Source organism: Fringilla coelebs, assembly GCF_963513975.1.
Source record: "Fringilla coelebs genome assembly, chromosome: Z".
NCBI classification, from domain to species: Eukaryota; Metazoa; Chordata; class Aves; order Passeriformes; family Fringillidae; genus Fringilla; species Fringilla coelebs.
In genome coordinates, this window is record NC_140031.1 from 55,940,691 (window position 1) to 55,956,755 (window position 16,065).

A 16,065-nucleotide genomic window follows, 5' to 3' on the forward strand; every position below is an offset into this window, starting at 1 on the left:
CAGCAAGTCAGGGGCAGACAAACTCTAGAGACTGGTTTAACTGGCTGACTTCTCAAAACAAAACATAGAAGCAATGTCACTTCAAGAGAAGACTAAAGCCACCTGCTGTGCTGCTAGGCACTGTACCATGGACATCCTTGCAGCATGACTGTTTGATCTTCCTACCAATAAATCAAGGTCAAAGACTACTGAAAATAATGAAATAGCTGACTTCCACTTGCCAGCATTCTAGGTCAACAGGAGTTTCTCAGTCAGTATTCATCCTGCACTCAGTAATAATTACTAAACCGTCAGTTCCTTATTTTCCAACATGCTTTTTTTTGCTTCATGCTTTGTAGAAAAATCTATTTATGCAAAGGTTGGTTTGCTCCCAGCAGAGTATGAAAGACACCACAGCCGCCTTCTTCTGTTCTATGGAACAAATTTTCCTCTCTCCATGAATTCCTGCTTATTTACACTATAACAAATATTTAAGTATGTTTCAGATAATAATCAGAAAATAATGTTTCAACGGGAACAGGACTGACAAATAGCTGGTGCAAAAAGTCCTCCAGGACACAATCAACCAACTGCGGGCTCTGTCCTACAGACCTTATTCATTCTTCTGCACAGAGTAGAATGTTTGCTTGAATTTAATGACATATCTGCCTTCAGAAAACAGTCTGCTTTAAAGGTTATCTAAAAAACATTATCAGGTTTACACAGTATCTTCTTTTGCCTGGAGAACATGATGTATATTATGTACTTAGCCAAGGGATTTTAAAGGTACCTTTTTTTCCTCAGGTGTCTTGTGCAACATAGATTTTATTAGCATAGAACTGTCATAGCCTTTGTCCTGCACTCTCATCATATTTTTTAAAAGTCAAGTGTGTGCAGAAAAACATACTATGCCTAAACTGAAAAGTGAGCAGATATCTAATAGCTACAGAGGGTACTACATTCTTTCCTTCAAACAAACTCCTTGAAACAGAGAACCTCCCTTCATTTTTTATGTGAATGACAGAACCCCTTGAAGCTGCAGCTCCTCCAGGCACTGTCATGACTACTGCAGTTTCTGATGTCTCTCATTCTGAAACATGGGGTATGGCTGTTTAAAAGGCAGATATACTTGTGCTCTGTCCAGGAGCACAGAAAAGTACATTAACCATGATTCGGCCATATGATTGCACAACTCCCGCCATGGAGTTGCATGTATGAGGAAGTTCTTTAAAACAATCAGTTAAAAAAACAAACAGAATGGAATGACAATTTTTAAAAAGTACTTCTTTTCTGATCCATAAGGAATCTGATTCCTAAGACAATGAAAATTTTTAAATCCTTACCTGAAAAAACCCAACAAACAATTGAATCTTGGAGTAACCCCAGAATAAGCTGGGGTACCTGCATGGACCTACAACTATTTCATTTTCATTCAACTATTTATCTTCCACAAAATTATTCACTTAAAGTTTCTGAAAAATGCATAGATTATTTTAAACATTTAGAGAGGGCTTGTTTTAAGCATTGCTGTTCATGCCTGAAGAAACATTTGTGGGAAGATACACCAGATAAGGCTCCCACACTGCAGGAGTGCTACTTATTTATTTTTATACTGATAAAGAAACCTGTTCATCAGAAGTCCTCTAGTTTATAAATTTGCTCTCTCTCCGGGACACTTGTTTATTCAATACAATATCATTAAACAGCTTTCACTATCTTTGACATTAATGCAGAAAAACTGGGTTCTGAGCCAGGAAAAGAAGTTTTGCATAGGAAAATACTGTACAACAGGATTAAATTTGGCAAAAAGTCTTCAGTGACATGATACTTTTCAAAAACTACCCTAAGTAGGAGACTGTGTACCATTTCGTGTTGAAACAAAAGAAGAATTGTACTATACAATGCTTAATTTTTTATTTTTTATTTAACTGACTGGTACCAGTGGAAAAGTCTTCATTGTCCTTGAAACCTGACATTTCAGTCTTCAGCTCAAGGAGTCTCTGGAAAAGCAAAAGCACTCTATCTAGGAGTAAGGTATTTTTCCCTTCAAAACTTTGAATTCTGTCTGTTGTACAGTTTGGTGGAGCTGAAATGCTACACTTTAATTTCTTGGTCGAAAAAATTGCAACTGAAATTAGGACTAAGTGACCTGGACAGAACCTGCGACAGTATCTGTGAGATTTATTTTATAGCTTTGACCATTATGTTCCTCTTACCTTTAGTCCTATCCTTCCTAACACTTTTCTGTGGTCACATTCCTAGGCACTATAGCATGAAATAAAACAAGTCAAATATCAATTTCCCCTCTCCTTTTAAACACTCTCCTAGAGTATACTCCTATTTCAGACAGCTCACTGAGGATTACATACCTTGCACAATGAAGACCATTAACCTTACCGTCAAGAGAAAATGCACAGCATGAAATTTAGTCACTGAAAAATTAAAGACTATTGCTGCACATCTGCTGCAGGAGACAACAGGCACATCACCTAGAAAGCAGGTTATAGCCTTAAGGCTAGGCAATCCTATAGCAAAACTGCAGACAACAGTCCCTAGCAGGCAGAATTCCCTAGCAGGCAAAGCTTCCTGGCTGCTCTCTGCCCGTCGTTTGGTGCCTGTCTCCAGGGCTGAGGTCCATTCACCAACTTCAGCAGGCTTGCAGAGACACGTTTGCTTTCTGAAGCGGGAGGACGTGTCCAGTACTTACCAGCAGAGCTCCCCTGGACAAACCGCCTCGCACCCCCCACCTAAGCCAGCAACGCGCCCTGACCCACAGAAGGAAACGTTACCTGGATTTCTCTTGCGTGGTACACGATGATGAGCCCGAGCAGGATAATCGTGGAGAGGCTAATAAGGCATTTCAGAGCGAGGGAATACAGAGACTCCTGCAAGAGAAAGACACCGCCGTTCCTCAGAGAACTCATGCGCGGGGGCCGCTCCGCCCCACCGCCACCCCGGCCCGAGGAGGCGGCCGGCGGCACCGCGCCACCGGACAGCGGGGACACCACGGGACAGGGACGGGACGGGGGCCGCGGGCGGTGGGACCGGCTGCCACCCCAGTTGGTACCTTGGTGTAGGCGCCCCAGGAGAGTTCGGTCTCGATGACCATGACGACGATGCCGAACATGCCGAAGATGAGCGCGTAGTCGCTGAGGCGCTTACGCTTCTCGAAGAGAGCCCGGCGGTGTCCCAGCTTGTAGCCGATGTTCTGGTTCTTCTTCTTGCTGGACTTACCCCCGCCGTTGTTGGAGCTTCCCGTGCCGGGGCCGGGGCCGGGACCGGCTGAGCTGTACAGCGCCAGGTTGTTGGAGTTGTTGTGTTCGGGCTTGGAGACCACGATCTCCGGGGCGGCGGGGCTGCCGGCGGCGGGGGCAGAGCCGGCGGCGGCGGGGCTGGCGAGCGGCGCCTGGAGCGGTTGCGACTCAGAGTCCAGATCGTGCAGGTTCCTGCGGGACGAGCTCAGGTTGCTGAGCGGCCGCATGACGCCGCCGTTGTACCTGCAGCTGCTCATGGCTATTTCGGTGAAGGGGTTGCTCTCCCGGCGCTGCTGCTGGTGATGGTGGTGGTGGTGGTGATGGTGATGATGATGGTGAGTGCTGCTGCTGCTGACACTGCTGCTGGGGCTGGCTGCCTGCTGCTGCTGCAGGCTATGGCACTGGTGGTACTGGGAATATTGGTGAGGCTGTCTGGACGCGCCAGCATGGCTGGACGGGGTGAACTCGCTGACGTTCAGCTGGCTGCCGTGCCGGGAGGAGGCGGCGGAAGACAGCGGCGAGGAGTGCGTCCGAAAGGCGCCCGAAAGCGGCGAGGAGGCGCGGAACAGCAGGGGCAGGTTATCCCCCGCGGCTGCCGCAGCAGCCCCGTAGTAGGCGCAGTTGTTGCACTGGAGGCACGGGCTCTGCTGCTGCTGCTGCTGCTGCTGCTGCTGGAGGAGGCTCTGCTTGTCCTGGCCGTGCGGCTGGCAGTGCGGCGGCGCCGGCGGGCGCTGCTGCTGTTGCTGGTGCTGCTGCTGTTGCTGCTGCTCGGGGCCGAAGCCCGCCGGGAAGTGGCGCGGCGGGTCCATGCCGGGGCCGTTAAAGCCGCAGGAGGACCGGGCGGTGGTGCACCCTGCGCAATGCGTGACGGTCGGCAGGGGAGCGTCCTGCTGCCGCCACGACGGGCCCATCCCGGCTCCCGTAGAATCCAGCCGCCGCGTCCGATTGGTCGGGCGCACCAAAACAACGGGCATCACGTCACCTGGCGGGGGCGGAGCGGCCGCGCCGTCAGCGGGGGGCGCGGGGCCCCCGCCCGCGGGGATCCCGCCTCCCGCCCCCCGCAGGTGAGGGCTGCCCTCGCCCCCCGCCCGCCCCGCCCGCGCCGCGGAAACCCGGGGCTTCCCGGGGGCGGGGAGCGCGCTCGCTCCCGGGATCTCCCCCGCCTGTCGGCGAAGGGGCTCCGCCGCGGTTCTCCCCGGCGGCTCTCCCCGGCTTCCCACTCACATCTGCGCCGTCTCCGGAACATGGGCGCCGCGTCGCGCTCCGGAGCTGTCCAGCAGCGCCGCCGCCGCCGCCGCCCTGCAAAACACAGCGTTGGGCTCGCTCGCCGCCCGCCGCTCCGGGCCGCAGAGAGCTGGAAAGGGCCGCGGCCGCGGCGCGGAGCGGGGGGCCCTCCCCGGCACATCCCGGGGCTGTCACGAAGGACGGGTGGGGGGACGCGCGGCTTCTGCCGGCTGCTCCTTCTTCCCTCAGGCGGAGGAGGGAGAGGCGCAGCCGGGGCGTGAGGCCAGCGGCAGCCGGAGGTGGTTCGAGGGCTGGAGACCTGCTCCGCCGGGTCGGCAGGAGCTGTACCGTGAAACGGGACCGGTGTCACTGAGTAGCTCCCCTCCACCTCCGGCTCCCTGCCATGCACTGCCTGCACGGTCCTGAAGTTGGTTGTCTACTGCCATTTTGCCTTTTCCCTTTCCTTTGTCTCCCAAGCCCCCACTGAGTAATCTGCTCTGGCAGCTCCGTTAGGCAGAGCCATGTCTACATCAGGTAAAGTCTGCTTTCTGCATTTATTTAAGGAAAGATTATTTAAGGAAAAAATTATGAAAATGAGAAGTGATTTACCTTGTTACAGCTGTGTCATTCCTGCCAACTGTCAACTAGGCAAGAGTATAAGAGGGGTGTTTTTTTGGTTTTTTTTTTTTTGTTTGTTTGTTTTTTTTTTTTTTTTGATACCGTGGAAGATTTTCCTTACATCTTTAATTTCTCGGCAATGTTAAAGACAAAAGCCACCAAGCCTTTCTAGGATAAAAGCCTGCATCCTTGTAATTTCTGTGTCTCCTGTGACATTCAGTTTCCTTTGAAATCCTTAGATGAGTTGTAGGTTAGAAAGATGAATGAGTCAGTGTCATTAGCAACGTTTTTAAATATGCTCTGTTATAAAATTTTAAAGTTAATTCCTAATCAAGATGTAGCTTTTAAAGCAAGCACATGTATCTCCCACACAATAAAACAACCCTCACTAATGTAGTAAATATCATGGGTTACAATATAGATACATTATTTAGAGACAGACCAAAATTGATTTATATTTACGTATCATGTTATTTTGAAAAAACACTCATAAATGGGAATATATATGATACACAAAGTCATAATGTTTTGTGATAAATAAAAATTTTTCTCACAACCAAGTTCTGAATAAAAATCCACGCACATTTCATTACACAAATGATAAAATACTTTAGTTTTTTTTGCACTGAGGTGTAGCTGGATGCTCAATATTGCACTAATATCCCTGAACACCAATGGCCAAAATAAAAGGTGCTTTTATTCCTAAGAATAAACAGGCTGTTTAGCACAGCTTCAGATATTCCATTTTCTTTAAAAAAAGGCGGTGCTGTAATTCTGTCCTACTTGTCCCATTTTGCCTGTTGGGCAAAATGAATCTCAGGAATCTTTGGAAATTAATATCCCAGGAAACCTGGGCTTCTACGGTTCTGTAAATCTACTATTCTACTATTCTGCTTCAGTCTTGCTGAAGCATGCTTTCAAAATACATGTTTTATGAACTAGATAAAAATTAGATAGGCAAGGTTCCATCTTTCATTTTCTGTTCATGTTGTGTCCTTAATTTTGCTTAAAGATACTTTCTTTTAAGCTTTCATTTTACCAGGGTATAAATTCTCATGACCTAGTTTACCTTGAAAAGCCTTTTTTGAAATTTGTAAATCTCCATGTTTTATTTAGAAGTTACCAAAGCTCTGTCCTGTAACTTCATCTACTCTGATCATGGAAGCTTACATTAGAATTGTGAAGAAGAAGAAAAAAGTCTTTTTAAGGTCTTGTTATCCTAAAATATCTGATATCTTTATGCTGTGTGGGGAAATGATTGCATTTATTTTTCTAATTCATATATAGAAGTCACAAGTCCCAAATATTGTACCTCTGCTCCTGCTCTCCTGTTTATTTGTTGAAATGCAAGGACAGTGCTGTTACAAGTTTTTAGACATTTAGTCTACTGTCTTGGTTGTTTCATTATGTGAATAAAAAAATGAATATTCCCATGTCTAACACAAGAGGTCATACTCATCACACAGCTTGCTAGAAAACTGATAAGCCAGGTTTTCACTTTAGTCTCATTGTGCAGTCTGGGATATTTTATCACAATTTTAAGGTATTAACTAAGAATTGTGGAGAGCTTGCATTTTCAGAGCTAAATAAACCTTCCCTTCTGTGGCATGATTAATGAGAATGAACAGAAATTAGCTATTTGTTCTATCTTCCATTGCTAAATAATTTTGAAGTTCATTTTAAAGAATGAATGTGTTTGTTTTCAGAAAAATAATCTATTCTTCATGTGCACTTAATTGTTACATTCTTTTGTACCTCACATTAGTTAGTGTGGGAACTCAGGACTGCTCAATCATGCTAACATGCCAACAGTGAACGCCTATGAAGGAGACATTATCTGTTTGGGATAAAACTTTGGAGGTTTTCCTACCTTTTCATTATATACTGGGTGGGACTGCTCTTGCTGATTGTCATAAGGCCTGTATCTGCTATGCCAAAAAGGTTAATTTTACATGAGTATGTCTACATGCATGTGCATGCACACCTTAATATAAAGAGAGAAATAGTTACTGCAGATCTCACTTGATAATTATGATTAATGGAGATATTCAGAAAACAGATTTTTTTTTCCTAACCTCTCTAATTGCAAGAACAAGATAAATACTGCCAAGCAGTATTGAGCTAAACTGTATTAACAACAGGACTGGCAACACAACAGACATGAGAAGAATTAGGTTTTTGGGAGGATAAAAACCACTATGAAATATTTGAAGTGACGCGATCGGCTGGTCATTTGAAAAGCTCACATAGCAACGTGCAACGGAGATACAACACTTACAGACTACAATAAAAGATACTAGAAAGCTACTTTGGCTTTTGCCCTATTGCCCCCACTAATGCCAAGCTCCTGTTAAAACAACTGAGAATTCTGAACTCAAAGTAAATAAAAGGGAACAAAACAGTGAAAAAAAAAAAAAAGCCTAAGAAAATTCCATTCTGAAAGCATAATTTGCACAGCATCTAGAGTTTTTAAGGAAGCAGCAAAGGGAAAAGCCTTGTCCAATGACAAAACAACAAAAAGGCATTGCAGAGCTCAATATTAGACTGAAAGTTGTCATTCAGTGAAGGCAGAGTCACAGTAATAAAAACAGAGATAGCACCAGTATAATATAGGGTAATATAAGATCATTCAAGTGTATCTGTACATCAGTAAAAATGCTCTTGAGACCATACCAAATGACTGCAATATAGCTGCTGAGATGATGGTCCTGGAAACTAACTGCATGAGCCACGTGTGTAAATTACCTTTGCCGTACCATCTGGCAGGACATTTACCCACCAGACCCCTCCAACCTTCACCCCAGCAATGTCTGGTGTCATGTAATTATATACCCTAACTGGAATACCACCTCTGCTGTACCTATGCTGATTTCTAAGACCTTTTGATAATGTTCCACATTAAAGGGACAAGGAAAATACTATGACTTCATACAGATAATACAATTACATATTAGGAGAATGCTTGCTTTGCTGTTTCTGGTTTTGATTTTATACAATTTCACTAATTTTCTGCACTTTCTTCTGCTTCTCCAGCAACACAACCAATGGAAATGCAAGTCCGCTCCAGTCTGAAACCTTCTTTTGTAATCTGGGATGTGTAGGATGTGGCACTGGATTGATGATAGCTCTAAAACAGTAACAAAAGTTTTCAAGGCTGGGGATGTCTTCATTCATAGGGATGTAGCTTAAGGAATATCTAGAATTGCTGCATGCCCTTCCTCTAGTTAAGGGGCATTAAGGGATGGGGGTTTATTTTTTTTTTACTAAAAGCAATTTTTATTGTACATATTGAAAATATTGAATGTGGTCCAAAAAATACCTGGTAAAAGTATTTCTTCACTTAATTCACTTTCCATCTTTTATGCATATTTTTATAGTTCTTGAAGGTCACACAAACCTAGTGACTTTTTTCTTTCCTTTGCTTTTTTTTCATTATCAAGGGATGCTGCCACCTTTAAAGAATTTCATAGCTAGCTAAATGCATCAACATTAATACTGTTTTAGCCAGCTGATTCAGGTGCTAAGCAGGTGACTCCAATTATGTTTAATCAGACTGCCTTTTATTATTCTCACAAATTATTGTAGTTTTGTAATGGAACTCAGATAACTCAGTACAATTACTGAAATGCTAATTTAATGGTAGTTTTTTCTATTTCAGTCTGTGCAAGAGCACAGAGTGACTTTTAGCATGTATGGGATTATCAAGTGTAAGAATTTACTTTTCAACTGTGCAGGGTATAATTTTTGCAGCATTTTGACCAGTTAAATCCAGTGAGACAGCACTTACATCTAAATATAAGATTATACCTTGCAGAGGTGGATGTTAGCCATGCTTTTTCTCTCTGTAAAATATGTCATATGTGATTCATGTAGCAATTGTTTCTAAATAATTAAATTTGCCCATGTTTTAAAATTAAGGTTGTTGGGTTTTTTCCCCCATATGTACTTTATCATCAGTGCTCTGTTTAGCTTTAAGAATAGAATTGCTATAGATTTGCATTTTCTTTGTTATATTTGGAAAGTTCCTTCAAGGAACTTTCTTAAATTACTTAATAACAGGTTCCCTAATTAGGCTGTAAAATGTGAAAGATGGACATTGCTTTTATCAGGTGTGTATGAGTGCTTTCAGATCTTTAATGGTAGGTTCTTCCAGCCAGTAGCCCTCAGAATTCAAAACACATATTAAATGTAAGATTGCTTCTTTGTGTTTATTGGGAGATTTTCTATTTGTTTCTGCATTCCTGATACCCCAAAAGACTGCAATTTCTGCAGCACATTCAAATCTCTTGTCACAGAAGTCTCTTTGTTTGGTGCTGTCATCATCACATCTAAAGTTTTATGGATGTGCTCATAGTACATGCAAATATCAATGTACGTTGTGGTCCTGCTTACAGAAATTATTACTTTAACAAGTCTGGAAAGTTTATGCACTTGCAGAACAAATGGAAGCAGGGAAAAGATGAAAGCAAATGTTCAATTTTATGTTACCTGCTGTTACACTTCCTATTAAATATACAGTTGATTGTATTTATGTGCTTGTTTTTCTAATTTATGAAATGGCTGGTTTGAGAAATGAGTTTGGGAAGAGCATCCCCTTCCTTCCTAGCTAGCTGCAGTACTTTATTTTCTCCCCTCCTCTACTTTTCACATTGCCCCTTCTTCTCACCTTTACCTGCTGCAGAGGAAACAGTACACTTATGTTACTTGAAAGCATTTCTGAGGTGGTAGAAGACAGGGAGGCATTTATTAAAGTAGGCAGTTACTCAAACAGCCTCTGTTTCAAGCTGGCTCTGGCTGGGTAAGCTGTACAGCTAAACCGCTATTTGAAGTGATATTCCGGAACTTGATGGGAAGTTTTATAAAATTTGCATTTCCTGAAGTATAATTTTTCTCACTTCTCTGCTTTCAATATTACTCAACCAAAAGTTTGCTGTGTTTTTGAGGAAAAGACTAGACAGTATTAGTTATCAAAACTAATTTTAAAGTGAAAGGAACAGAAAAATCAAAAATATGTTTGTGCTGTTTTCAGCTGGGGAAGAGTTAATTTTCTTCACGGTGTCTGTGTTTTGGACCTGTGCTGAACACAGGGTTGATAATACAGAGATGTTTTTGTTTTTACTCAGCAGGGCTTACACAGATCCAGGGCCTTTTCTGCTGTTTGTTCTTGCATGCTGGTGAGGAAGTTGGGAGTGCATGAGAGGCTGGGAGGAGACACAGCTGGGACAGGTGATCCAAATGGACCAAAGGGATTTCCAGACCATGTGAGGTCATGCTCAGTATGTAAAGGTGGGGGGAAGAAAGAGGAAGGGGGAGCATTTGAAGTGATGGCATTTGTGTTTCCAAGCAAGCACTACACATGATGGGGCCCTGCTCTCCTGGAGATGGCTGAACACCTGTCCATAGGAAGCAGTGAAATAATTTCTTGTCTTGCTTCACTTGAGTGTATGGATTTTGTTTTTCCTATTAAACTGTCTTTATCTCAACTCATGAGTATTTTGGCTTTTACTCTTCCCATTCTCTTCCTAATCTCTCTGATGGGGTACTGAGCAAGCAGCTGCCTAGGGTTTGTTGTCTGGCTGGAGTTAAACCACAATGTTTCACATGAAATCCTACCCTATTCAGAAAAAAGAATATCTACAGAATTGCAATTAATTCCTTCCAGATGAGTACAAGATATCTTTGCAAGCCAATATATGAGATTAGTAGCTATTGTATTAGCAAAGTGACATTTAAAATACATATAACACTGTAGACTGCTTTAAAGAGTTTGGAAAACCAGTCAATTTCTCAACAGAAAAACTACTTTTTAAAAATTATTGTTCTTAAATGAAAAACTATTATTCTTCACGCATTCAAAATGTATTCTACATTATAGTAGTCTAATGGAAACATTTAAAATATATAGACAGTGTGGTTTCTTCACCCTGACTAGTATTTTAGATTATTTATCTTTTCAGGAGATCAAAACCAAACTCTTCCTATTTAAATTATGAAATCTCTGCTGCTATTGTTACAAAGTAAGACCTGAATGTTATTTCTCATAAAATTTTACTAATATCAAAAATTTATCAGTGTTGAAGCTGGTCTGAATAAAACTAGCTTTTTTCTGTCTCAAAGAAGCCTGTCTTCTGGAATGGAAAGCCTTTCATAGTAGGAATCCATTTTCCCATTTGTAATCATTACTGCAGAATGATCAAGGCGCATAGGTAAAAGATCTTCCTGTTCTGTCTCAGGAAATAGCAGTGCAAGTGACAGTGTTGAAAGCAACAAGTCATTGAAGTGTTACACACTACTTGACAATGAAAAGTCTTTTCAAGAGCATGATTCCAGTATTCAGCAAGTCGTGTTCTTTGATGGGTGGAGTGGCAACATTTACGTGCACCTCCATGTACCTTGTTTCTAGGCTCTTGGTCTGCTCTCTGAAGTTCAGGGATGTGGATTACAGGGTTTAGGAAACCAGTGTGCAGAGCTTCAGCTAGTCAGACGTGTGAACAGAGGACAATGACACAATCCCAAATCCAACACTTAACCAATGGTTCTATTCAGAACTCTCTCCAGATGGGGTAGGAGCATAATATTTTCCTTTAAATACCATCAGCTATTGTGTTCGCCTCTTAAATCTAAGGCATATGTATCTGGGTGTTCTTCACTTAAACATGGTAGGGAAGAAAAAGTTACTTTCTTTTCTGCCAGGCTGGATGAACTCCATCTCAGAGAGCAGGTCCTAAAAATCAAGCTGTATTGTAAGTGAGGGAAGAAAGAACAAATTTCCTCCCCTTACAATTGTCTGCTTATGAAATTTGAGATGATTCATTAGGTCATTGAGCAGGAAAGTACCCAAGTCACATGTCTAAACAAAAATCAGTCACTCTCATCAGAATAGGAGCAGGAGTCCTCCCCCACAGGGAGGGGCAGAGAGGCCCTTTAACAGACGCCTTTCCAAAAGCAGTGGGCATATACAAACCAAACAGCAGCAACATCTAGTGCTGCCCCCTTTGGATGAGCCAAAGGAACCAGCTGGTATTTCCAGGCTTTCTCATTATCCAGCTTCTATGTCTACTTCAGTGCAGTATCAGTATTTGAATGCTCAGGGAAACGCACAACACTTTGAACCGCAGATCGTAAAGCTACTTTCAGAATTGCCCTGGAATTTTGAGACTTGTATGGTATTTGCTAGAAATTTGTGACAATCTCTGGGAGTTTAATCTGACATTCAAGGATTGCTTGTATTTTTAAGCATGACAACCTGTAGTCACCTGTTGTGACCTGTAGTTACTGTTATTCTTGCATGTTAAATTCAGCATGTCATCTCTCCTAGGTATGTTAGGTATGTGGGAAAAGGAGGAGTCACTACAATCTAAATGCCATCAAATTCATTTGTCATTGAGCTAATGTGTCAGTTTGGATAAGTTTTTGCCCTGCTGCCCTTCTCATGCACATGCTACAGAACTGACAGGACAGTTTTTCCAAGAGGTGGAGCTGCTATATTTCTGCTAGTTTAAAATAATTAATTTTAAGTCTCTGTATGCACTCTTTACTTACTCGGAAGAGCCACTTCAGCTTTAGTAATTTCTTTTTAAACTTCGCCAGGATTTTTATCAATTGTGCTTTATGAGCATATTTTGCATAACAGAAAAAGGAAAAAATACTTTCTATTTGACTCAAATATCCGCAAAATTTATTTACAAAGTGAAATGTGGCATTAATGAAAAAAACCTATATTCTAAAACGTTTGTCTATGTTTATTCACAGAAATAAATCAATATAGCCCACTTCCGCTTTCTCAAACAATCAGCTGTAAGCAGTGCTTCCATGTCACGCCCTTTTCATGTTCCCTTCTATGCACGAGGGATTAGAAGAGAAGGTTTTGCTTATCCCCTTATGAGGGTGTTAAATTTAATGTTAAACAGGAAAATCAAAAAGTACATTCAGGCCTTTGAGGTCTGGCAGCTGAGACTTGCAGGTGAACACTGTCCTTTCTGCTTCTGCACTGGTGAATAGCTATCTATCCAATGCACATAAACACCAAAAGGGTGACACAAGAATGTCTCTGCTCAGACCACTTTGTGCTGCCCTGTGGGGCTGGATCTCCCAGACAAATGCAGAAGTTTGCAAGGTCCTAGATGTCTTAGTCTAGCAGTAGGATTATGGAATACGAAAGAGAATAATGACATCTACTATGAAAATATGTGTTTATCTATTTTCTATTATTTGCAACCGCAAAATCTCTTTCAGTTTCTAGTTTCATCAGGGATTAAAAAGAATTCCGAAATCTAATTTGATGTACACCTGAATTACTTAATTACTCTGTGGAAAATAATCTATTTAGTTTTACTCCTTCAACTATAGTTCAACTGTTCTGAGTGTAATGCTTTCATTTCCACAGGCAAGCATTTACACAGATCAAATGTATATGCCAGCTAACATTTGCTCATGTCTTTCTACAGAAGTATCTCTTTGCATAAGTAAACACGTATTTTGTAGACACAGTCCAAAGGCTTACTTTTGAAAACTGTCCTTGTAATTGTAGATTCTAGGCAAATGTAATTGCAGATTCTAGGTGAGGATGATAGATCTGCAGCAATTGAAATACAGGATGCACTAGAAGGCATTAATTAACAGACTTACAATTATAGGTGTTATTTTCTAATGAAATGTAGTGATTTACATTTGCAGAAGGGTGGCTGCTTTTGGTAGGCACAAACTCTGCCAAAATGTTTGTTTCTACATGTGTACTTATGTAATAACAGGGCTGCAGGCAGGCTGGGAAGGTGGGCGCTAAAGCACTGGAAGTGATTGCACAGTCACACACTGGAGGGAAGAGGGCAATTTCTGTTTATTACGATGCAAAGTGTGAACTTGCATGAAAATGCCCCCTAGTATGCTCATAAACAATTTCCTTGTAAACAGGTAAAAGCCTTTTAAGTAGAACAGTATTGCTTACTTTTCTACTGGTCTGTAGTGTGAAAGTGACTCATGGCAGTAGAGTTAGAAATGAAAACAAGACAGCAGTCACTGTGAAGGAATAGTGGAACTATAGAGATGAATTATGTGAGGTGGAAAGAATGGTAATGAGAGATAGAAAAAGCTGCAATTCCTAAATAGATGTGGCAGCAGATGTTTAAAAAAATATCTGAGACAGTGTTTGAAAAGTGTGGTTAAAAGAAGGAGAGGTGGATGTTTTGGCCAGAAATACAGCACATATACAAAAAAATTGTCTCAATTTGAGTGTCACCATGTCTGAATTTCTTAAAATGCAAGAATGCCTGTAATTAAATGCCAGTTTTAAATTCTGGGAACACATTTAATCTATGTAGAATACAAATACTGTTTTAGCCTAACTCCTGAGCAGTGAAAACTGGCTTACTGGTGTAAAGTACTTGCTCTTTTAAGAATAGTCATACTAGTGAAAATTTCTTGTCATTTTTACAAGCTTGATCTAGGTCCTCAGCAGATGATGGAAATGGCTGACATGTCCTTCCTCTCAGCTACAGAGAGCAGATAAGGCCTGTGAGCACCAGGGCTGCCCCTCTTTGTAACCTGTGAGGAGAAGGCAGTGTCTAGACCCCAAGTTTAGGAGAGTATCCTATCTCTGAAGGAAGTTGATCCCACATTTGGTATATGGATGGTGCTCAGGACTTGGCAGTAAATAAGGGGACAATCCATTCCCCTTGCTAGGGCATGTGTTCAGCATGACTTTAAATGCTGTGGGTGACAAAAGCCTGGTGATTGATGTGGCTGGATCAATGAGGAGCAAGGAAGCAGCTCTGCTTCCGGCAGGAGTCCCTTTCCAGTGCATCTCCAGTATGCACTGGAAAGGGACTGCATCTGACAGAATCTGCAGACCTGTCTGGTCTCAAATGTACCCTGTAACAGTTTTGGCAGTGATTGCTATGGGATATTAGGTTGGATCCCCCTTCCAAGGTCTCTTATTTGAAACACTAGTTATAAATCTAAATTGATACCCTATCCACCCTCTAATCTTTCTGATGTTAAAGCTCAAATTCCCCAAGATAATAATTTGTAAAGATTCAGGAAAAATTTTAGGGAAAAAAGCCAATCCCATTATAAATTTTGAATAATTTTGTTTCTAATATTTCAATTTCTTGCTGCTAACTTTTCTGATAAGAGAAAGAAGACACAGGGCTTATTCCTTTTGTTCTTGTTGCATTTTATTTTTAGGCTCTTTTATTTAAAACAAAACTATTTTAATAGCATTATATTTTACAAGAGAAGGCCACTCAAAAAGTTAAGAAGTGAGAAGTTCATGTAGTTTTTTCCTGCAAGAGCGTTTTCTTTACCTGACCAATGTATATTGTCCATTTCTTAGTCGCACTTAGAACTGAAACACCTCCTTGAGAAGGAATGTCCAGGGCAGCTTTTCAGAGCAGAATGCTTACTGCTGTGTCTTGAAAGTTATTAAGCTATTCTTGTTATTCTTCATCCTATTATTTTTATATGCATCTTTGTCTGTGACAGCATACTGAAGCTGTTCACTGAGTTACCCGCAGTGATATCTAATATTCCTACCTCAGGTGACTTTGTAAAAGAACATTAAAAATTCTTCATTTGTTGCTACATTAAAGCAGTTGGTTCCTAGTTTTATGTCATTTGTCGAAACCAAGCTTATCTCCAAAGTCCAAGCAAAGAACATAGGATTAGTAATGATGAGCTCATTCTTAACATCCTCTATCCTGTTAAGGCATGAGCAAAGATTAACCCAGTTTACTTTTCAAGAGGCTTATGAATGTTCATGTTTTTTAAAAATACTTGTCACAGAGCACTGCAGTCAAGGGGACAGATTTGGTTCTGTTATACTTGTAAAGAATATGACTCGGGTACTCTGCAAATTATGTCAAACTCTTAGAGGTGGTGTGACAGGTCTTTTGGGACTTCTTGACTGATATATTTTGCCAAACTGACAATTATATCAGGTGCTTAGGAATTCTGAAAATGAAGTCAATTACTATTGTGCTACCAGATTTTGGTA

General features: G+C 41.7%; 1 protein-coding gene across 2 annotated transcripts in view; it reads right to left on the reverse strand.

Moving 5' to 3' along the window:
• KCNN2 (potassium calcium-activated channel subfamily N member 2) overlaps positions 1–4,207 on the reverse strand; it is a gene marked incomplete at its 5' end in the record, with an annotated part of 71,766 nt that extends 67,559 nt beyond the window's left edge. For both annotated transcript variants that reach the window (XM_084225475.1, XM_084225474.1), the window contains 2 exons: positions 2,769–2,864; positions 3,047–4,207. In XM_084225475.1, the coding sequence (XP_084081601.1) occupies positions 2,769–2,864; positions 3,047–4,207 (1,257 nt within the window). The remainder of the gene's footprint in view (positions 1–2,768; positions 2,865–3,046) is intronic.
• Positions 4,208–16,065: the final 11,858 nt, after the last annotated feature.